Raw genomic sequence first — 23,750 nt, 5'->3', positions numbered from 1 at the left:
GCTCCTCTGGAATATCTTTTACCCTTATGTTCAATTTTTGGAACTCCTCAATGTGCTCCATTATTGAACCCTTTTGTTTGAGACTTATCAATTGGCTAAAAAAAGTGTTGCTTTTTGTATCCTCATAATGTGCTATCAATTCTTCCGTAAAAATTGCCCAAGTGATAAATTGTTTACGAGAGCAAAGCCATTGATACCATACAAACTGATTTGGTTCCAAATATAAAGTTGCCATACGTACCTTTTGTGTGTTTTGCACATTATTGAGATCGAAGAATTGCTCCATCTGTAATATCCATGTGGCGGGATCCTTGCCATCAAACTTCCTCATATCGATTTTTGGAATATGGTGAGTCTTCGATCCAAAATTAGAGTCTATGGAATCATGATTAACATTTCTTTTGTTCTCATCATGAGTTTCCTTTAGTACCCTTTCACCATTAGTGACCATTTCTTGTAGCAACTTATTCATATTTATCTTCAATTCTTCCATCTTATCATCCATGCCATCAATTTTAGCGTCCATGCCATTCACCTTAGCTTCCATGCCATCCATCTTAGCTTCTACGCCTTTCTTTAAACAATCCATCTTAGCTTCTACACCCTTCTTTAAACCATCCATCTTAGCTTCTACATCTTTCCTTAAACCATCCATCTTAGATTCTGTTGCTTTTTGTGCAAGTGACACTTGTTGCACTTGTTCTTGTAATTTTGATATATCATATAGCATTTCCTTCTTCTTCTTCATGAGTCATGCTAGAGCTTTCAGGTTCCTTACTAGGTGTTTGCATTTTCTTTCCTCGGGGCATCAGTTACCGATAATAATTCTCTAATATGCCCTTTGAATTCCTTCAAAATAAATTTTCAAACCAAGCTTAAGCAAAAATTAAAGAAAATCTACACACCTTTTTTCACTTTGTAGGAGCTCGATATTGCCTCTGATGTATCTCTGTACTTTCCGATTATCTAGTTCTGAATTTATGACCTGTAGTAGCCCTTTGTGTCCTCTTTCCAATGCCACAAGTCTGACCCAAATTGGATTCTCCAAGGAAGAGTTATGCGAAATCTCCCACAGTGACTTGATTATAGACTAGTTCAGTAGAGCGAACTTGTACGACGTGCTACGAGTCACTGTTTAACCCTTTGGATCTGAAAAACACCCACAAAAAACTACAGTCCGTCCTCTTTCTGTACCTTCTTACGAAACTTCAATCTGATCCCCAGAGAGAAAGTTATGACGATTTTCCCCAGGTCACCTGTTTTGAATGTAATTCAGGAGTCTGCAAAAAGACCAACTTCTTCAGATCATATCTCCGCAAATATCGAGTGAAAAGCTCTGAAATTTGGACCCAAGGTTCAGCGCGATTTCTTCTCAAATGGGTTTTTTTTGCGACTTCTGAAACGTCACAAAAAAAAAGTTATAGCGAGAATGCCACGATGACCTGTTTGGAGTAGCGAAACCCTAGAATCCAAAGCTCTGATACCAAATGTTATGAAACCAACTCAAGAAAAAGATAGAAAAGATAGATCAACGCCTTAAAATTCAGCCTCTTCGAGGGGGCAACCTCCTTTACATTACATAAATGAACAATTCTTGGATGATACAAATGACAAAACCTCCTTTACATTACATAAATGAACAATTCTTGGATGATACAAATGACAAAACCTCCTTTCTATATATAGGAGTCTAAGGAGTCACAATATAATCCAGCCGACCTAACAATAATAATATAAAGCCACAAAAATAACAATAGAGGGATTCTATGGGGCACAGTAATAACAATATGGGGGCAATAGGGGCACAACAATATCAATAAGGGGTATAACTACAATAGTAATGGGGTAATCACTAGTATTATAGGGACCCAACAGTATCTCTGTAATTTTGGATCTCCCAGGTCTGAAATTTCTTCTTGTCGTAACCCTTTGAGTAATCTTTCTAACCCCGCAAGTTTGATCAAGATTGGATTCTCCAATGAAGAGTTATGCCAAATCTCCCACGATGACCTGAGTATAGACTGGTTCAATAGAGCGAACTTGTATGACGTGCCGCGGGTCACTGTTTCAAACTTAGGTTTTGAAAATAATACCCAAAAAAGCTATAGTTCGTCCTCTTTCTGTAACTTCTTACGAAAACTCAATCTGATGCTCAGAGCGAAAGTTATGATGATTTTCCCAAGGTGACCTGTTTGGCATGTAATTAGGAGATTTGAAAAAACCCTAATTTCCTCAGATTATATCTCCGAAAATATAGCGAGACAAGATCTGAAATTCGGACCAAGGTTTCGCGTGATTTCGTCTCAAATGGATTTTTTTTAGCTTCTGAAACGTCGCAGAAAAAAGTTATAGCAAAAATGCCATGATGACCTGTTTGGAGCAGCGAAACCCTAGAATCCAAAGCTCTGATACCAAATGTTATGAAACCTGCTCACAAAAAGATAGATGAATGCCTTATAAATAAGCCTCTTTGGGGGCAACCTCCTTTACATTACACAAATGAACAATTCTTGGATGATTCAAATGACAAAACCTCCTTTCTATATATAGGAGTCTAAGGGGTCACAATATAACCAAGTCGACCTAACAATAATAATAGAAAGGCACAAAAATAACAATAGAGGGATTCTATGGGGCACAATAGTAACAATATGGGGGCAATAGGGGCACAACAATAATAATAAGGGATACAATGACAATAGTAATGGGGGAATCACTAGTATTATAGGGACCTAACACTCATTGATTTAATGCTTTGAGTATCATACTTTGCAATTTCAATAACAAGTATAGTACATCAATATTAATCTATTACCATTTCAACTTGTAAGTACCTTTCATTCTTGGACTTGGAGACTATTTTTCCTAGCAGCCAATGCAAGGCAAGTTGAGTTTTTGTCTTGCTTGTTATTACTAAATGCATAAAACATTCATTCAACAATGAGATCCCAACAATCACATGCCATCACACAAGAAATAAAGAAAAGGAAGTGTGAGTTGACTTCTCTTGTTGAGATCCATTGGTTTCCAGCATGAAAATAACTCTTTTTGTTTTTTTCCACGTGCTTACACCAATCTATATTTGCAGCAATGTCAAATAAATGATCTCTATTTTCTGTCGACACAACATCTTCTTCTATCTAAAATAATTTACAATTCCTAAACTTGTATTATTATTGGTTACAATCATCAATAGGCTATTTTGTGGCTTAAAATAACATTCAAATAAAAATAATGAATGCAAAAACTAGTTATCTCACTAGTATTGTAGCTACAACTCCACACAACTCTCAAGAATTCATTCAACAAATTCATGAAAAGAACCAAGCACATGATATAATGATTATTTCATTGCCTATAATGGAGTTTTATGGAACCACCAATTTCATTAACCTCTAAGCACCAATCCTCGACACATCTCTAAGAGGGGATTCTCCTATTGCAATATTGAAGGTAACAACTTGATCATGGTTGTATTTGATATTAACATCAACCCATTGTCTAATTCATTAATGCAACTGACCTCCCATGCCACTGTGACTCCTTGGACAATCTCTTCTCCTTAGGTCAGAGATCAGGGAGTTATTCATTCCATTTATACTCCACTCTTGACACTCTTCTCTTAGTTGTTTGGTTCCATAGGATGAAGCCTATGACACTTGGCTTCCTAAAGTTTGCTCGATTTGCAATGTTGGAAAAAATTGTTGGTGTTGTATGGATTGCATGACATTCTTCTTTCCTCCACATGCATTTGAGTTTCTTATTGTACTGAGAAAGCCTTATTTCCATTATTCCTTTGAAACCAATTGAGCTCATGCATGTTGGTTTCTTCTCCTAGCAAAATGCCTCAAGACAACCTTTCTTCCCATAAAAGGAAGATAGCTTGGAATACTGATAATTAATAGCTTTGTGGCCTTTCTTTTCACAACAATAACAAATAAGGGATGTCCTTCCTGGTGCATACCTATTGCTATTTTTTATATTGTCCTATATGATCTTCTAACCACTTCTTATGAGTCCTAATTTAAACCAAGTCTTTGAACTTGCCTCATTGTTGTCCTTCTGCAATCTACCATGAGAAGGATGGAGTGGAGTGCTACCATCTTCATTTATGAATTTTTTTTATGAGAAGGGTAGCTCTACAACACTTCTTACCTTCACAAATGTGATCTTGGTGGTTACCATAGAATCTTGACCCTTCATGCTTGATCTTTTGTTCAACTATAATGGGGCTTATGATTCCTTGACTCCTCTTGCCTAGTCCTTGACCATTGTAGCCCATGTATCTTAATATATTGGGACTAATTCCTCTATCATGCTTTTCAAAATCACCCAAGTGCTCTTGAGAAAAGTCTAAAAAATGTGAACTTACCATGCTTGTCTTTCCCATGGTTTTTTCTTCTTCAAAAACAATGATTTGTTTCCTTGGTCTCTTGGATAACTTCTTATAACTTGGTCAATGCCTCCTTCTCTGCCAAATCTTGGTGCAACTAAGCCATTATTTAAGTGAACCTCTACTCTTGTCAATTATCTATCTAATTACCTTCTCTCCTAATTGCACCAATTGAAATTTGCTCTTGTCCCAATTTGCCATCACAATGATGTGGGAGTCTTGATATTCAACAAAACAACTCTTTAATTAGGACATAACTTTTGTAGCTATCTCAAGGTCCTTTTCTAACTTTCTTATCATCTAGTCAAACATTTGTACCTTCTCCTTCAAGTGATTTTTCTCTTCTTGAATTTACAAATTGATGGCCCTTACTTTCTCCTAATATCTCTCTTTTTAATGCTCCACCCATGCTAGGCCCACTTATCTTCAAAGTAATGGAAACTTCTTTAAGGTTTATGATTCATTTGCTTCGTGACCAATACGATTCATAAATGTTGGACTTATATCCCTTTGGTCTCACCAACATAAATCCTCCGCGAAAATGTAATTTGGTCTTTGTTCTTTAAAATGAATTCCAAGGTCCTTTATTCCTTGTGTATTATTGAGTGCAAATGTCTCTACTCACTATTCTGTAATAGAAATAGATGGCTTGGTTCTTTAAGACTTGATATATAGTGGCAAGAACGATGTTCCTTTGTGGAGATTGTGTTTTGCAATATTCAATATGTATAGAGAAATGGATATATGCGACTTTACACTACACCCATATTATATATCATTGCATTATGATTTTTGGTCATTATTAGGTCAATTTTCAATTGTTCTTTGATCTTAATTGCCAATTAAATGACACACTTTCTAAATTTGTCTGTGGAAGATTTGTTAAGCAATTTAATTCAATTGCCTGCACATTTAACACATACATACACACATATTTATGAGCACTATTTAATTGACAATTAATCAAGCCACTTATACCCTCCATATAGTTCAATAATTCTAATTGTCAACAATAAATGAATGAGTAGTGATGATCTCATGCAATTGCTTCCTAACATTTATTGGATAAAATCCTACAAACTCTAAATTGATTTCATGACATTCGAGATGACAATCAATTGATAGTTATTCATAAATGAACTAGGATGTAAGAGCCACAACATGGTCTATGTAGGCAAAACTAGCGTAGTTACCATCTTAGCAATGTGTTAAAATGAAGTGAAGGGTAATACCACTACATTAGTTGTAGAACTCCTATTGGAACATATGAGACAAATAACCCAACAATAAATAAATTATATTGCTTCAATATAAATGAAAACCAACCATTGTTTTCCATAATGCTAGATTGTCAATATTAACACCTCGATCTTCGAATGCATGATAGAAAACTAAATGATAAGGTAAAACACTCTTCACATTTATCAATAAAGAATGTTTAAATCTCACCTCAAGACAAAGTTCTTTAAGGCCACTCATTGTCATTGCTTACAACATAGTATTGAAAATATATTCAAACATTTAAAATGTCTATGTATTAAGATAGGATGGAAGAATTAGTGGTGACAGTGGGCTTTCTTGACCACACAAACTATCAAAGGGAATGGAAAAATGCTTAGACCATTACACCATATTCCCAATTCAATTTACCATAGATTACTAAGTATTTGAAGGATTAAGAGGTTAACTTGTCCATTGAAAGAATCAAAGGGGCCAAGAAAATCAAAATTGGTTATATCGTTGAGGAGTAACAACTATGACATCAACACTTTTACTAAGTCCCTTATCTCATTTACTTATTTTGATGATTGCTTATAGTATTTTCTTTGTTGCAACTAATAAAGTGGTTGACATGAATATAATTCATGTAGGAATTAAGAATCACATATTGATACATATGTGAATTACGTGGTGTGAGACAATGAATTATCTAACTCAATAGCTATAATCATTGTTTTGGATATACCAATAATTAAAAGACTCATTAATACATAATTATCATATACTGAGTATTTAATAGAATGAACAACATATATTTATCCTAAAAGTCCAAATGGGGAAACCAACTTCTAATAGTTGTTTAATTTTTATTTTTAACAATTACATAGTTACAATATAGTCTCATGGTTTTATGCACTATTTAACAATTTACATAGCTTTTACGTCGTCTCCTCTTCGCCAAAAGCCTCTCCATAAATTGAAAGAAAGAAAGAAAGAAAGAAAATTATTTTAAGGTGCATGAGGCTAAAGATAGCCCATGGGACATATTTCTTCTTCATCTGGTTGATGTATTCGACCCTCTTCCTATGAAACACTCCCAGCTTCTCGACAAACCCTTTGCTAAATAGATTATCCCAAGAGCTAGCTGCTAGAATATCTGCATAACTTTCCCTGTTGTCTTTGAAGGCCTCACATTATAAAATTAAGTGCTTTTTTGTTTCCACTTTTCCAAAAGAACATAAAATACATACTCTTTCCTCCCACACTTCATTTGGCCTTTTCCAATGCCCTGTTTCACAACAGAGTTGATGATAATTAGTCCTTAATTAAGCAATAAGAATTTTGGCTCTCCAAGAAATATTGGCCTCTATGTACGCTTTTTGTTGATGATTATGAGTGGGATTAAACACTTTTATATAGTATTTTTTCTTTCTCCCTAGCTCCTTATCCCAAGTACGCTTATGGAACTTATCCATAACAAAATATTTTATCTCTTTACTGTTTATGGGACACATGTTCAAGAAAATACCCCATTTACTAAACTATTTGTTATTTTGCTACATCCAAGTCTTCTTTCTTTTGCACAATATGTCATTAAAGACAACCTTAGGCCATCTGTCCTCTTCCATTTGCTCATTTTTTTTTAAATACCTTATGACTCGCACCATAGCAATTGCTTCAATAGGAACAACCCATGTTTCACTTAACAAGATAACATAAAGAACTGCACTTTTAATTTTGAATTTCTTTGTAATCAAACGCTTCTAAATTTTCTCAATTTGTTTCCACTGCATGTCAGATGTATTGTTGGCCCATTGTTCACAACCATAAAGAATCACCAGAATCACTAGAAGCCCAAAAAGAGTTTGAGTGGTTTTCCAGTCCCATAACTCTGCCTCTCTACACCTATTTTGAAAAGCATAAAATGCTTTCCAATCCCCCAAAGTTATTTTCTTTCTACAACCATCCCAACTTAGATTTTTTGTTGAAGTCAATTCCAAGGTATTTGTAATCCACAACTTCTTCCAAAATCTTGCCTTCAAAATAGAGCTTATGTTGGTTATGTTTTCTTTTTTTAGAGAAAACCACAACTTTGATTTTGCTAATATTAACTTGCATCCCCACCCTTCTACAAAAATGCTCAAGGGAGAGTAAGTGCTCTTGCAAACCAAGAGAAAATTTAACAATTAGAATAAGGTCATCTGCATACAAAAGAATCCTTATAACAAACTTGCCCAAATGGATACCATCACCCCCTTGCGAATTTAACCACTCCTCAAGCTTGTCGATATATAAACCAAAAAGGGTAGGAGACAATGGGCAACCTTGCTTGACCCCGATATCGCTTCTAAAACTTTCAGAAATGCCTGCTGAAGTTCTAATTTTGAATTTCACCTTTTCATACAGCCTATGCACAACTGCTCTCAAATGTTTAGGAACCCCAAGTTCCTCCATTCTGTGCCAAAGCTTATCCCTAGGAACTGTGTCAAACACTTTTCTAAAATCAACAAAGAAACAAAAAACTTCTTCCTTTTTCTCCCAAAATTTTTCAATGACGTGCCTTAAAATTATACAATGATCAACTGTGGAATGTTTAGGTCTAAAACCTGCTTGCCCTTTAGCACGCTTATCTCTTTCTTTTGCCCACTTGCTGATTTTATTTTCTAGCATGCTTCCAAATAACTTTGCAAACAAGGGGTTTATCATTATGGTCCTATAATTGGAGGGATTATTGACGCCACCACTCTTGAAACGAGGTATTTCCAGACTAGTTGTCCAATCTGTGGGGAGCCCCTATTGTATGATGTTATTGAAAATTTCTTTAATGTGACGTGCAACAATATTTGAGCCCCACTTTAGATACTTTGCTTGGAGTTCAGCTAAGTCTTTTTCTTTTCCAACACCCAACTTCTTGATACCCATCTCTACCTCTTGCACCGTGAAGCGTTTATTAGTGTTGACCAAGAGGTGAGGGTCAACCTTGGGATCCTGCTCATAGAGTTTTCTTGCATAGTCAAACCACTTAGAAGCTGTAATATTATTTTCAGTTTTCATCTTTCTCGGTTAGAGCTCCTTCCAAAATAATTTGGGATTATTTTTCCCAAGGAAGATTAGTTCTTCCCTCCTTGAAACCATGAAATCGACCTTTTTCTTTCTTAAGATATTCTTGTAAGCTTTGATATTTATGTTATCCTTGTTTGACTCTTTCCACATTCTCCTTGCCTTTTTGCATTCCTTGTCAAACCAAGCATTAACCAGAAAGAAATTTGTTTTAGACTTCTTAATTTTTTCTCTTTTGCACTCTGCAAGTGCGTTTTGAATTAAATGTATTAATTCGTGGCTATAAAGGTCGTGAATGGGATTTTCTCCTTCCCGAAGATCCTCTCTAGCTTCATTTTGAAGGTATTGCAATTTTCTAGAGTCAAAAGAATTCTTCCATTTGGAATATTTTGTTGAACACACTTTGTTTTTTACTCTAATTGCTTCTTTCCAGTCCAAGAGAAACTTAAATAAATTGGCTTGTGATCTGATTTAAAATCCCAAAGCTGATCTCCAATCAAAACTTCCTCCATTTTCTCACACAAACCATGCGAGCACATTACATAATTTAGTACACTTGCTCCATTGTAAGTATTGCAAGTGAAATTACCAGACTTTTCCCATCTAGTCAAGCCATTACAAATGACTAAATCGAAGGCCCCACATAAAGTAAACAATTTTTCACCAAAGAGGTTGCAACCCTTGTCCTCTGAAATTCTTTCTCACTGATGATTACTCCCTTTTGTAAGCCAGATAGGGTCACAATCTTCTTTACAACAAAGAATGCTAGCTTGCTCACTTGCAGTCCTAGCATTGAAATCACCCACTATAAGCACTTCACCTAGCTGAGAATATGTTGCAATATCTGCTTTTAAGGCTGCAAAGGGATCTTTGTGGTCAAGCCCTCTACTTTTGTAGATTTTTTAAACTTGCGGCGCAAAATAACATGTTGCAATTCTGATGTGATTTCCATTTTCTGATATTTTAAACCAAATGAATTGTTTATTTGAGTCTTCTTTTTCTAACTGAATGAGACGACCTTCTTTTTCCTTTGCCATTCCTTGCTGCCTTGTTCCACACTGCCATCTCAAAATATCCTTCAAACAAAGGTGTTTTCACTCGTCCATGCTCATGTGTTTCTATGTGGAAAATTATGTCTTTATCTTCCGCAATAGGCCCTAACCCAGGTCCTCGTCTCCATGGGTAACCTTTGCAATTCCAACAAACTAATCTCAAGGAAACCTAGGTATGACTTGATTGCTATTTATTTTGACATGCAAGACTCACAATTGAGTCTTTGTCCCTGTTTTCCCATACTGACCTTGCTTCCTAATTTCCTGTTGAAGAGTTTGTCGCTTCTTCTTTATTACAACTTTACCTTTATAAATCCATGCTCTCTTGCCTTCATCGCTTGCTACCCTAACCTTTGACATTTCCTCCCTGCTTTCCTCCTGTTGTCTTATAGTTAAATCTTGTTCTAGAAAAAAGTGAGAACTCCTCAAGAGATGCTTTTTGCTTAGAATGATATATTTATCAAGTAAGCTAGGCATTATGAATGTTACGGGCCTTGCTTTTTCACCGTTAAACTTGCCCACCCTCCATGCTTGGCATGCTTGTCCTTGCCATAGTAACTTGTTTTTCAAGAAGTCCCTTGCAAGGTCAAAAGTACATTCATTTTTCCCAGTCTTTCACCCCTTTAATAATTATGTTAGCTGCTCTATTTTGTCTTTCCTTGCTTTCTCTATCTTACATGTTGTCAACCTGAATGTTTGTTTCTCCTTCCCTATTAGCAGAATTGCTAATAACTTGAGCTCAAGTTTTGAAAACTTCTTGGAATCTCCTTTCCTTTATTCTATGGCTTTCTCTTCATGGTTGTTTATTTGGGCAACTGCTTTCCCTTTATCCTGGGATGGTTTCACCTTCACCACCTTTGTACTGTACACTATAGATTTCTTTATGTTTTTCACATCTGCATTCATGTGCTGCCATTTTGTCTTCCCTATCAGAAGAGCTTCCTGTAGCAATGTCACTCGTTCTTTCAAAAATTTATTGCTTTCTGCTAAAACCTTCTTTTTAGCTGTTATTATATGAATTTTATGATCTCTTTCCTGCTCTTTAGCTTCTAAAACCTCTAACCTTTGTTTTGCATTTAACAATTCTTTCACATAAAGATTAGATGACCAAGTGAGAGGTGTGGATGTGGGACTATAGAAGGCTGAATAATCAATGACTTTTCCTCTAGACTTCTTGTTGCCACATGCTTGCATAGGGGGCTTGTTTGAATGCTTATTGCGAAGGGCTCGAGTACTTTCCCTTTGAGACCGTTTTTTCCTTGTTTGCTCCCATTTTAGATGGGCTAGTCTTTGTTTTAAAATGCCCCGATATTGTTTGGCATTGACCCAAACCCACTTCCCAAATTTGGCGGATGAGACAATTTTCACTTGTCCTAGATCATTTGTTTCCACAGGTTCTGAAATTTCTTGCCCCGTTGTCCCTTGTTTGTTCACTTGTCCATAAAACGTGAGTTTCTTCATGTTAAAAATTCAAAAAACCGTCATTCCAAAACCCTATGGACCCAATCAAACTCAATGATGCCCCTGGGCTCCATGTTTCCTTCGGTCTCGAGCGGTGAAAGGGAGAAAATTAAATTGATTGCCAAAGAGATTGCAACCTCAAATAACAAACCCTCGAAGTTGCTTTGGTTTCCTATGGATTCAATAACAAACCCTCGAAGTTGCTTTGGTTCTTTAACACGACCTGGACTGGACTTCTTAAAGGAGTGGGCTGAAAAACACATTTTTTCAAGAAGATACAAGAGTAAATGGAAGGCCAAACATCGTTGTGCTTCCATTTCTCATTCCTTTACATTGTTCTTTCCTATTTCTTCTTATTGTTCATTCATTTATTTACTTCTTGTTTTATTTAATTTTTAATGCTTACATTGTTCGCTTAAGTGTAATTTAATTTTTAATGGTTACATTGTTTGTTTAAGTGTACTGAGTCTCATTACAATTTGTTTTGGATCCATTTAAGATCAATAACTTCCAAAACTTCATTCTTCTTTTTATTCTATTTATCATAATTTGGTTGTCAAACCAATAGTGGGGACATCCAATGCATGTGACTCATCATGGTTCCTAAAGGAAAAGCACACCAGCGATCCCTAAGGAAGTAGTCTCTTGGGTAGTTAACTTGTTTACTTAAGTCTGAAGAAGACAAGCTCAAGCTCTTAGGCAAATAAAAGTGGTTTATCAGTGTCTTGGGTAGTTAACTTGTTTACTTAAGTTTGAAGAAGACAAGCTCAAGCTCTTAGGCAAATAAAAGTGGTTTATCATTGTCTTGGGCAGTTAACTTGTTTACTTAAGTTTGAAGAAGACAAGCTCTTAGGCAAATAAAAGTGGTTTTAGAATATACTCCACACATGCTTGTATTCAAAACTTTCTTATTAGAAAAAAATTCATTGCTAACTAACTATGATAAAACTTTTTTTTAATTGAAAGTGTTTTAAAAGTTAAGGTTTTAATTGAAAGTGTTTTAAAAGTAAAGGTTTTAATTGAAAGTGTTTTAAAAGTAAAGGCTGCATGAAAGAAGGGGACTTTTGTTAATTCCAATAAATATATATTTTAAATGAAAATATTCAAAAATCAAATAAATTATAATTTTTGCTTGTTTGTTTGAGTTTTCCAGAGATTACATCAGGCTTGATTTGTGTCTTGAAAAACTGTGACTCAGGGAAGTCTAAGCTGTCAAAATCACTCGAGGATCACACCTGGGGTGAGCCACACCAACCCTTAACATCGCTAGATTTTTGCCTACTAAGTTTTGAACCGTTGTTTATGTATTTTTTTTTAATAAATTATTTTGTTAATATTTTTTATATTAATGATTAAATATTTGTGAAACATATTATATATTAATTGTTATATTTTTTTTCAATTGAAGAAATCTCACTGAGTAGCTCTATACATTTTTGTCAGGGACTGGAGTGTAGGACTTGTGGGGACCAAACCTCCACACGTAACCATAGTCTTGTCAGGGATTGGAGTGTAGGACTTGTGGGGACCAAACAAACCTCCACACGTAACCATAGTCTTGTCAAGGATTGGAGTTTGTCTTGTCAGGGATTAGGAATTGGAGTGTAAGACTTGTGGGACCAAACCTCCATACGTAACCATAATCTTGTCATGGATTGGAGTGTCGAACTTGTGGGGACCAAATCTCCACCACTAAAATTTCCTTAAAAAATATATTTAAAAAATAATAAAACTTTATTAAATTACTAGTATATTTTCTTTTTAAATTATTAATAAACATTGTAAACTTTTCAGAGGTTATAGTTTTATAATAAATATGTAATTCTGGCATATTTTCCTTTTAAATTATTAATAAACAATGTAAACTTTTCACGGTTATTTTTTATAATAAATATGTAATTGAGGTGAAATCATGGAAAAAGGTGTGATTAGTTAATAAAGGTTATTGTTGTAGTTAAGCATAAGAGATATGATCACGGGATGATGAGGTATTTATTTGTCTGTTTAGGGGAAAAAAGAGAAATAAATGATGGAGGAGGAACTGTTTAGGGATAATAAAGTGGAATCATATCATGCGTAACATAATGGAATGATAAGGGCACAGTGTTGCATGTACATAAAATGTTGAAAATGTGACCTCTTTGACTTGTTCCACACGATACATTAATATGGTTGTACAATAAAGTGAAAAGATTTTGTGATCTTTGATGGTTGTTGGAGGGTAAAAGAGATTTTGTAATCTTTCATGCTTCTTGGAGTGCATTATTTATAATGTTAATTACAAGCAGATATGATTTGAGAGAGGAGAGGGAATCACATTAACATCAACTCCAAGGTGTGGCCAAGGTTGAGAAAAGTGCAGCATGCATGTTCTGTGGGGGAGCCCGGATCTCTCGACGACAAACGAAAAAGATCTCCTTATCATTTCACAAACTTGGTTTTGGTTATTTTCTCATGTGTATATCCTCTTTTCCATAATATATGTGTGTGTATATCCTCTTTTTGAAATAATATACCCAATGTCAATTGGAAAAGGTAAAGTTGGAGGAGTGATTTAGGCACAAGAAAGTCAGGGAGTCACTCATGAGGGGGGAAGGGTAAGGTGTGGTGTCATGTCATGATGAAGGGGACGACGACGTAGGTAGTGCCAAAAAGAAAGTTATTTCACTTGACAAAATACAAGGACGGGATAATGTCACATCATAATCATAATCAGTTTTTAGCACCAGAGCGGGAAGGCGGGATTGGAAATCCCAAATTCCCCATTTATTTATATTATCCGTTGTTTTAAAACGGAAAATACGCATCTGATTATTTTATTATAAGGAGCCTCCCCGCCGCAAAAGCCCCCTGGAACCCCACCTGGCGATGGTAAACCATGCCCCTCTGTTGCCCACACCATCCAATCCCCGTCACAACCGTACGGAGGAGGATACCAATTGTGATCTCGTGAAATCCAGGCCGTCTACGTAGGCCGACTATAAAAACAAAGTACCTCGGAACACGTGGCAGGATGCGGTAGCGTGTTCCAGATGTAGAGGTGCCAGTAGTGGCGGCGGTAGTAGGGAAATGCTATAAATACAACGCCGCTGCTGGTAACTTCCGGCTAAATTCGAGTGGGCTTTTTAGCGGAGGTCCCTTTCGCAAGGACAGACCACTAAAATTTGCAAGGGATTCGCCTCGCAGTGGTCCCCACACTGCATCGGACTCAACGCGTCTATTCAAATCCGATTTATATACATCCGGTGTTGTTCTTTTTCCCTTTTTTGGTTTTTTCGGTTCTTGAAAAAAAAAAAAAACATTAAATACTCTATATTAGATGCACGCCCCTTTCCATTTTCGAGCATGGAGGGGCTGAGCGGGGTATTCGAAAGGTAGCAGAGCACGCGCTGAAGATTTGGAGGTGGCACCATCGATCCCATTGGCTGTGTAAGGAATCCCGATCCTACTTGTGCCAGGACGATATCCTCCATTTCTCGGGCCAAATTCATGCTTCTGCCTCTGCCTTCGCCCTCGCCCTTCTGCTGTCCCCCGTCTCGTGCAGAGCGCACTGTTCCGTGCCCCGGCCCCTGCCCCTGCCAAGCCACCATATAATAACCAGAACAAGGAAAAGAAAGAAAGAACAAGAAGATATTATGCATGTGATAATATCTCCTGTTGGCGCAAGCAATTAAATTCTTTTCTGCTGATTACCTCAACCCCAACCCCTGCAGCCCCTTCAATGCTGAACGCTGAGGCCAGGAAGAAGTAAAGATCATCAATAATATACACAGTTCGTGTTGCAGGTGTATTGTATTGTATAATGGCCGCATGTAAAGATGGCGATCTTCGAGTCCGCGGCATCTCCTCGGCCATCCGAGTGGTGCCAAATTTCCCCAAGCCTGGTTAGTACTTCCGCTTCTGCAATATTATCCCCTTTCTTTACTCCCTATCCAGCATTATTTACTCTCAGTGCTCTACGTTACCATCGGAATGTCGTTAGCCGTGTCCAGTTTAAATTATCAAGGTAACTGGTTTACTTTAAATTATCGCGTTACCGTATTGAGTCGGCTCTTTTATTTATTTATTACCTCCATGCTGAACCGTATAGTGATAAGTCGTCCGGATGTTTTTCTTGGGATGGGCTCATACTTTGGTGACGCTTGCAGTCCCTCATCCCTCATTCTATATAGCCACTTGTTAAAATAAAGAATCTAAAGAGTCCTTATTATAAGGCATATTTTCCTTGACAATGCTTATCGTCATTTAATGCATTTTTCATAAATTATTAGTACTGACGTAAAGAACTGTTCCTGCAATTAAATTCCGCTTCTTGTTCCGAAAGTTGGAACTCGCGAGTTTCGTGTCTAACGCGTATTTGTTTATTAAGATTAAGAAGAGAAAAATCACCCCATCCGTGCATTTCGTTTTTATTTACTGAAACATTTAAGAGTCAGGCACAACCGTTCAGAGCAAAAATAAAATGGAAAGACGTACTGACTCTTTCTATTTCACGCAAAAAATGCGTTGGCGTGAAAACTGCTCTGTATGACCTGCGAAAGTTACGGATGCAGTAAAAAAGTAAGCGTTGATAATTTTGGTGACATAAACTCTCAGCGGACCATAGCAGATGGAATTTCATGGATGTTAGCTTTAAATTTTACAAATGTTGAAGGTTTTAAAGGGTTAGCTACCGTATGTGTGTTTGCGTAGGAGACAAGTGTTGTTTAATGTTATTCTGATTAAATTAAAGGTAAGGCAAACGAAGTGCGAAGCTTATCTAACTCAGGCATGTGGACAGGAATTATGTTTCAAGATGTAACGACGCTACTTCTTGACCCCAAGGCATTCCGGGACGCCATTGACATATTCGTCGACAGATACAAGGACAAGGAAATTTCAGTTGTGGCAGGTAATCACTTCTGCATTATTCGGTTGAACCGTCATCATTTCTTTACACCAATGGCGGGGGAATGCATTTATCATTGATGTGCTGCTACTGCAGAATTAAACTGGTTGTCAGAGTTTCAATTAAATAGATTTATCTTTAGCCCATGTTTTTCTGGTATATTAATCACTTGCGCTTTATACCCTAACCTTCTAATTCATGGGTTTTCTCATAAATATAAGAAAATGATTTCCTTTGTCCAACTTTTAAATTAAAATACTCGAGTATAATAATGTGAAATGTTTATTTCTTAAATTAAAATATTGGGTAAGGTTGCTTATTTCGAACTGAAAATTTCGATTTTTTTAATTGACTTATTTATAACCGAAGATAACTTAGTGACTGAAATTTCTCCCAAATTCAGACAAATTTCTAGAACCTATCACCTTTCTTAGCATTGGCATTCCCAAGCCTATGCCAGAATCCAAAACAGGTACAAATAGTATTCATTTACTTCCATTGTCAGCACATCACCTAAAATCCGAACATAGAAAACTTTACTTTCTTTTAAAGTTGTAGCCTCGTGGAGACTTCATTTCCCTGTATTGGTTTTTAACTCCCGGCTTGAGGCTATTTTGATCACTATAGGCCAGCGATTGTGCACGTCAACATGACATCGCAATGGATTCATCATCGCCGTGTAATGAACGGCTAGTATCACGGCTTTTAATAAGCGAGCCGATGCGGTCTAAAACCCCATCATTCTCTTCTCTCGTCAAAATTAGTTTGCCATTGGGCGACTAGTTCAATCCTTTCACCAGTGATTTCTTCGAGTTGGGGAAGATATTTTCGTTGATTGAGAGTATTTGGGCAGGGCAGTATTTCCTTTGCCTTGGTTGACTATAAAATTACTGAATCGGTCCTGAGAGTGGATTCTATCTTGCATCTCTACCGAAGCTTTGGTTCTTGGGCAGAGACTGTTATCGGTCCTGAGAGTGGATTCTATGTCGCATCTCTACCGAAGCTTTGGTTCGTGGGCAGACTGTTCTGTTCTCCCCTGCTTTAAGAGTGTTGACCATAAAATTATTGCATCGGTCTCAAGACTGGATTCCTTTCCGCATTTTTGTCGAAGCTTTGGCCCGTGGGCAAACTGTTCTCCCCTGCTTTTAGAGTTCCGTCGGCTTGTACTATGCTGCCCAAGTCCCGTGTGTAATGACGTGAAGCGTCATTGATTCCTCGGTGGATTCCACGTTTCCATTCAACATTACCATAATAAAATGGCCAATGAGGCCACAATTTCGCCTTAATGGCTATTTTTTACCAGTTAATTTTTTTTGAGAAATAATCTTTAACATTTAATTTTTTGAAGAAATTTACTAGTGTTTAAATTGTTATTTTTGAAGAACATGGATTTAACATTATCAAAAATCCGCGGCGTTCAAAATTTTAAAAACTTGGGGCGTTTAAAATTTTGAAAACTCGGGGCGTTCAAAATTTTGAAAACTTGGACCTTTCAAAATTTTGAAATATAATAATCGTAGCTTTTATTTTTTCTAAAATTTTTTTTTTTTTTTTTTTTTCTGTTATTTTTAAAACAAAATTTTGAACTTAATAGGGTTTGTTCGCTCTCTTGGAAGGTTCCCATCCTAGGGGATTTGTTTACCTCTTTTGAAAGGTTAGTAAATTTAATATGAACAGTTTGCTAAATATATTGATTGCATTTTGTTATTAATATTTAATAATGCGAAGGTTCCCATCCTAGGGATTTGTTTTACCTCTTTTGAAAGTTTAGTAAATTTAATATGAACAGTTTACTAAATATATTGATTGCATTTTGTTATTAATATTTAATAATGCTTAGGATTTTATTTATTATCATAATTTTAAAAAAGTTTACCAACTCTATTAATTGCATTACGTTATTAACATTTAATAATATTTAGTATTGAACGCTCACTAAGGCTTTTATTTATTATGTTAATTTTACGTTGATTAGATATTTCATTCCTCATCAGTTTGATATCACGATTGTATTGCATATTTACACTATTTACACTAGCCATACCTTGAACACATTTCATAGATAATATTTAATAATACTCAGCCTTGAATACTCACGAAGTCTTTTATTTATTCTGTTAATTTTATGTTGATTAGATATTTTATTTTACATCAGTTTGATATCATGTTTGGATTGCATATTTACACGAGCCATATCTTGAACAAATTTCTAGCAAAATGGTTTTATTGAAAGGGTTTTGTTGGTTATTTTTAATTATGGGGAATGGGATATTGTTTGTTTGTTTTTTTCAATGGCGGTGAAGGGTAATTCATTATTAGTAATTTGTGTTAAGTTTGAGATTAAGATTATACGCTGTGAGGGTGAGGAGTCTAAATTTTAAGTTTTATTACACGGAAAAATATTTATGAAATTTTATTTGAATATAACATTTTATTTTATCAATATTATGTTGTTTTATTAAAAATAGTTAAAAATATTATTAAATAAAAATTAAGCAACCTAACTCTTCCATTTAAATTGAAAAAATAAATTATACATGATTGCAAAAAGAGATCAAAAAAATTCAAGGATTTTTTTTTTAGAGATACTAGTTCAAAATTTTGATGTGCACAAACTCACTCACCCAAAAAAAAAAATATATATATATATATTCAAAAAAATACACTGTTTCCCCCACAAAAAAAAATAAAACGAAAAAACATTTTATACTATCAATTACATAACACATTTATATTACTCACACCAATATCATATCATATCAATTGCGTCATATCATATCATATAAATTGCGTGGAATTTCCCGGGGAAAATTTTATGTACATATATTTGTATCATTTTAGTAATGGATAATGTGTACATAAAGCAACTTCAAGCACATTCTCCACCGAGATCTTAGTAATGGATAATGTGTACATAAAGCAACTTCAAGCACATTCTCCACCGAGATCGTCGGGCAATAGTATATTTTTTTCATAAAAACCAAAATTTTGATATTATGTTACGAATATAAATAATTATGTTTTAAATTTATTAAATTCAATTAATTAATTAAATAAGTTATGGTTTAAAAAATAATTTATGTGTATAAATTTATTTAAAAAATAATTTGTGTATAAATTTATATTATTTTAGCAATAAATAATGTATAGTTTTAGTAAATTTAATGGTTAAAAATACGATATATTTTTTAAAAAGTTATAGATTCAAATCAAAAAAGAGTAAAGTAGAGTGTATTTTTAAGTTGACTTTAAAATTTAATTATTATTGTTATCATTTACTTTATAATTAAATTATTATTATTATCTCCAACATTACAATTAGATTACAATTAATACATTAAATATAAAATCATAAACAATATATTTGTATGATTTGAGTCAAGTACAATAATGAGACTTAGGACTCTATAAGATGGTATTAGGGTGAGGTGTGGTATTCCAATGGGTATCCACAACACCATTATGGTCTATAATCAGCCACTAATGGTGGATAATGAGTGATGTTTAGGGGCCATTTTGGTCACAAGTCAAAATTAGTCAACATGTTTCCAACATATTATTGAATTACACATGAAAAAACTTCTTAAACAAAATTTTGTCTTTTAATCTTTTTGGTATAGTTGTTTTGCAATCCATTCTATGGGAGCTAAGGCATGATAGTGAAAAGCTATTGATGGAAGCCTTTCTTTTATATATATTTTAATTCCCAAATTGGATAGTTTATTTATGTTGGATCAAAACATATGACTAATTTGATTCACTACTAAAATGTAATTTTTAACACTTTGGCTACAATTCACAAAACTAGTGAGGGTTTAGTCTATGGGAACAACAACTAAAGTAGCTTGCACCTTTGTGCCTTGAGGGACAACTTGGGGATCTATGTCCTTGAAAAATCACATGTTCTTTAAAGTCACATCCTTCAAGGAAGCATGCTTATCAACCAGATGACTCTAAAGTGATGATCATGATATGATATATGGTGAGTTAAGGGGTCAAATATAGCTTAGAGGAGGGACACACTAGATATTGGGGGTCAAGAACATGAAGGAGAGTAAGCACCCTAGCTTAGAGGATGCTTAGAACATGATAGGTGACAAAGGAGCTAATGAGGAATGTGCTAGGTTGGAGCACTATTTTGGTTAAAGGATGTTACTTGAGGCCTTTTCCACATATTTGGAGGCATGTTTCACCCTTGAGACATTTGATTTAAGGCGTGTTCTATGATTCCTTTGCATGAAGAATTGACATGTGGCATCATTGACTTGGTCCAAGCTCTTAAATAAAGAATTAATGCATAGACTAAAGAAATGCAAAGATGATAAGTGGGAAGGTGTCTTCCACTGAAATTGTCCTTTAATGTTTGTTGAGAATGGTGTAAGCTTCACTTTTAGCCATGATCGATCTTGCAATATTAATATATTTTTAGTTTTGGTTTAGGTTAGTCAAGTCAACCCTCCTTTATCATATTTCTAAGTTGGCTAAGTTTTACCTAGTCATTGTGGGCCCATAACCCTCTCTGGGTAAAGTGTTTTGCCTTTAGAGATGTGTATAAATACATACCCAACTATCATTTGTAACATTAACTTGATATATTGATCTTATTATTCAAGAGATTCATTCTTTAGCCTAAGGGTGCTTATACTCTATTGAATATATGTGTGTGTGTGTGTATGCGTGCATTCATGTGAATCCAAACTGTTTTGCACAAATATGCAAAGTTTCTCTTGTATATAGCAAGGATGCATATAATCAAAATAGCACGTAGTACAATCCATATTTGAACCAAAAAACTTCAACAAAGAGGATGTAAATGTCTTCTAGAGTTTAAAAATAAGCATAATACTAATTATTTAGTTCAACTTTTTAATTAACTCTCCAAATTAGCCTAAGAACTCAATTGAAAAATTCCAAATTGTTCAAATGAATTGTGAGTCAATTGGAGGGTGAGGACCTTTTTACATTGCATTATGGGAGGTCTAGAGTTAGGTTTAGTGTTTACTTTTATTTATTTTGTTTTATTGATCTTTGTTTTAAAATCAGTTTAAGTGGTCCCCATTATTTGTTGTATGGTTTTGTATGAAATTGGTCAGTTTTCATTGATTCGCAATGGATCATTATATAATTTGTTATCATTGTATTTTCTGGTTGGAAAAAATGGAGAAATTGGCTTGCATGACCCATTTTAGTGGTAGGCCCCAATTTGGAAGTTTGAGGTACAAAACCTTCTCAAGCCATTTAAAGCCATAAAACAAGAAATTTTGGGGTCAAAACTTTGCAGACATAGCTCTTAGCCCATCAATGTTGTTCTACACATTGAGACCTTTCTAATGGTGCAAAATCCCCTCAACTGGAGCTTGTATGCAAAAGTTATGTCTCTCATAAGTTGACCTATCTTGTTGACCACAATGGTACATGTGGGTGCCATGATAGTCCCCATTACTCACACATGTGGGGCTAGCCAGAGTTATACCTTTCACAAGTTGACCTATCTTGTTGATCACCATGGTACACATGGATGCCACGATAGCCCCCATTACTCGGGCTAGCCAAGCATGGACTGCTAAGAAGATTCTAGAAGCTCCAAAACCTTACCACTAATTGAGGGTTGAGGATGCAAAAATCTTAACCCTAGATGGCTATTGGGCTATGCTAAATACAAAGTTGTTAGGAAGAGAGGTGATTATCTATTTATCATTGTGCTTGTTCCACAATTGAGCTGAGCATCTAGGAGTTGGATATAAGAATATAATAAAGGAGTAAGTAGATTCTATAGAATCCATTTAGGCCATAGTGTCAAAGATAACTCCATTAGAAGTACCGCTTTCTTTCTACTTGCATCTCATAACTTAAGAAAAGAGAGCAGAGCACTTGCCTCACCTTCTAGCTGGTTTTCTACCATATTTGGTTTTCCAGGCATGTTGTGTCCATTTGTGTGGATGATGTGTTCTTTTGCTCATTCTTTCATTTTCATATTTCATTTATTTTCATAACTATGAGCAATAACCCAATAATAATTAATCTAAGATCTAAGGAAATAAATTGCATAATCTAAGATTTTAGATTGTTGTAAGATCTGTTGTGATGAATTGTTCCAATGGAATATATGTTGTAGTTCACAAATCATATAGGTATCAGAGCAATTTTCTTTAGGGTGCTTGTGGAAATTTTAAAGATCTAGGAATTTATTTTAAAAAGAATTTGTAGAACGCATGGCGGGTGAGTGCAACACCATGTTTTCTCCTAGTCTGTAATCATAATTATGACCTAGTGTTTCTATAAAAAATGACACAGATGCTTTGGTGATTTTTTAATTACTATGGACACATTTTTAAGTATGCAAGTATATTTCACAAAGTAATGGAGAATCATTGTCTAACTGATTAAAGGGTGGAACATTGGTACTAAAAATGATACAACGAGCAAGAATCAGTGCGGGGATTGTGAAATCACCTCACCTATTAAGAAAATAGCCATAGCAAAAAATCCATGTTTCCAAAATGCCAAATTTTGAATTTGAAATTATTTCCTTCCCATTTCCCTAAAAATCATTTATTGAAAAAAGTTGAGTAGTTGAGCAACCAACCACCCACAATTATGGAAGCATGGATATGGAGTGGGTAGTTGAAAATGGCTAGAGATGGGTAGTTGTTGGAAATTTTTAGTAGATAGAACTTCCTAGGGTAGCTGAAATACATGCCCAAATGGTGTTGAATCCAATTGGGGACCATTCTCGAGTGCTTTGGCATGTTAAATCTCAAATTTGATTGCCAATTCGGGGCAAGAAAACCTAACTCGAGTTGGGAAAAAGGGGGTTGTGAATTCGATGTTGGTTAGGTTGTATAGCAAACATTGAGAGGGGAGGCTACTGAGGGACTGCATTGGCATAGAAGGGAATACCTCATATAATAACAACTATTTGGTAAGGCATCTGGGCATTTTGTGGAAGTCTTGGCCTAGTGGGTAGAGGGTGATTGCTTGAGTTACCTTGGTGGTATCATGGGTTGGACTAGTCCAGTTGAGCCTATGGTTAGGTTGAAAGGCGCACACCCTTCTTAAGTTACGAGAAAAATATTTCATATAATTCTATGCACTTGTTTTTAATTTGAAGTCCTTTAGTTGTAAATGTATAGGGTATATTATGTGGAAGTTTCACTACTGAGATCCTATTGCAACAACTAGAATTATTTCTTCTAAATGTAAATTAATTTAACAGTTTATTGCTATGGCAACAACGAAATAATCACACTGCAATCTTCACAAAAATACCGTGGAAAATAAAAGCGCTGGAAATTGAGAAATACTAGCACATGCACAAAAATTGAGACAATTATTTTTGGACAAAAGTCCTTGGAAAAACCCAACTTGGGAAAATTGGTGCAATCACTGAGGGATTTTATTATTAAATAGTAGTGGGAAATTCTGAGTACAATTTATTGATGCCCAACTGGCTATCCAATCAACAAGTATTTGAAAAAGTTAATTAGAGAGAAAATTCTCTCATTCCACGAGCAATCCCCGCATTGGTTCGTCTAGAAAAATTGCCTATCCAAACCCTTGAGTAGGCCTTCTGCATAGTCCTCGCGCTACCTCTCACACGTGTGGCTCTGTTCAGCCTCTGATCAAGCCGTCCTGCCTGTCTCTGCTGCTGGAAGTGACTCTCTGGGCCTCTAGA

General features: G+C 35.4%; 1 protein-coding gene across 1 annotated transcript in view; it reads left to right on the top strand.

The window, feature by feature from the left end:
• The first annotated feature begins 14,517 nt into the window (after nt 1–14,517).
• LOC149141783 (adenine phosphoribosyltransferase 3-like) overlaps nt 14,518–23,750 on the top strand; it is a 161,296-nt gene continuing 152,063 nt past the window's right edge. The window contains exons 1-2 of the mRNA XM_089446205.1: nt 14,518–15,071; nt 15,968–16,078. Coding sequence (XP_089302331.1) covers nt 14,990–15,071; nt 15,968–16,078 — 193 coding nt within the window. The 5' untranslated portion in view covers nt 14,518–14,989. The remainder of the gene's footprint in view (nt 15,072–15,967; nt 16,079–23,750) is intronic.

Source organism: Pinus tabuliformis, chromosome X (assembly GCF_031772625.1).
Source record: "Pinus tabuliformis cultivar Carrire ecotype Pingquan chromosome X, CPIR1, whole genome shotgun sequence".
Classification (NCBI taxonomy): Eukaryota; Viridiplantae; Streptophyta; class Pinopsida; order Pinales; family Pinaceae; genus Pinus; species Pinus tabuliformis.
This window is presented reverse-complemented; position numbering and strand designations above follow the sequence as displayed.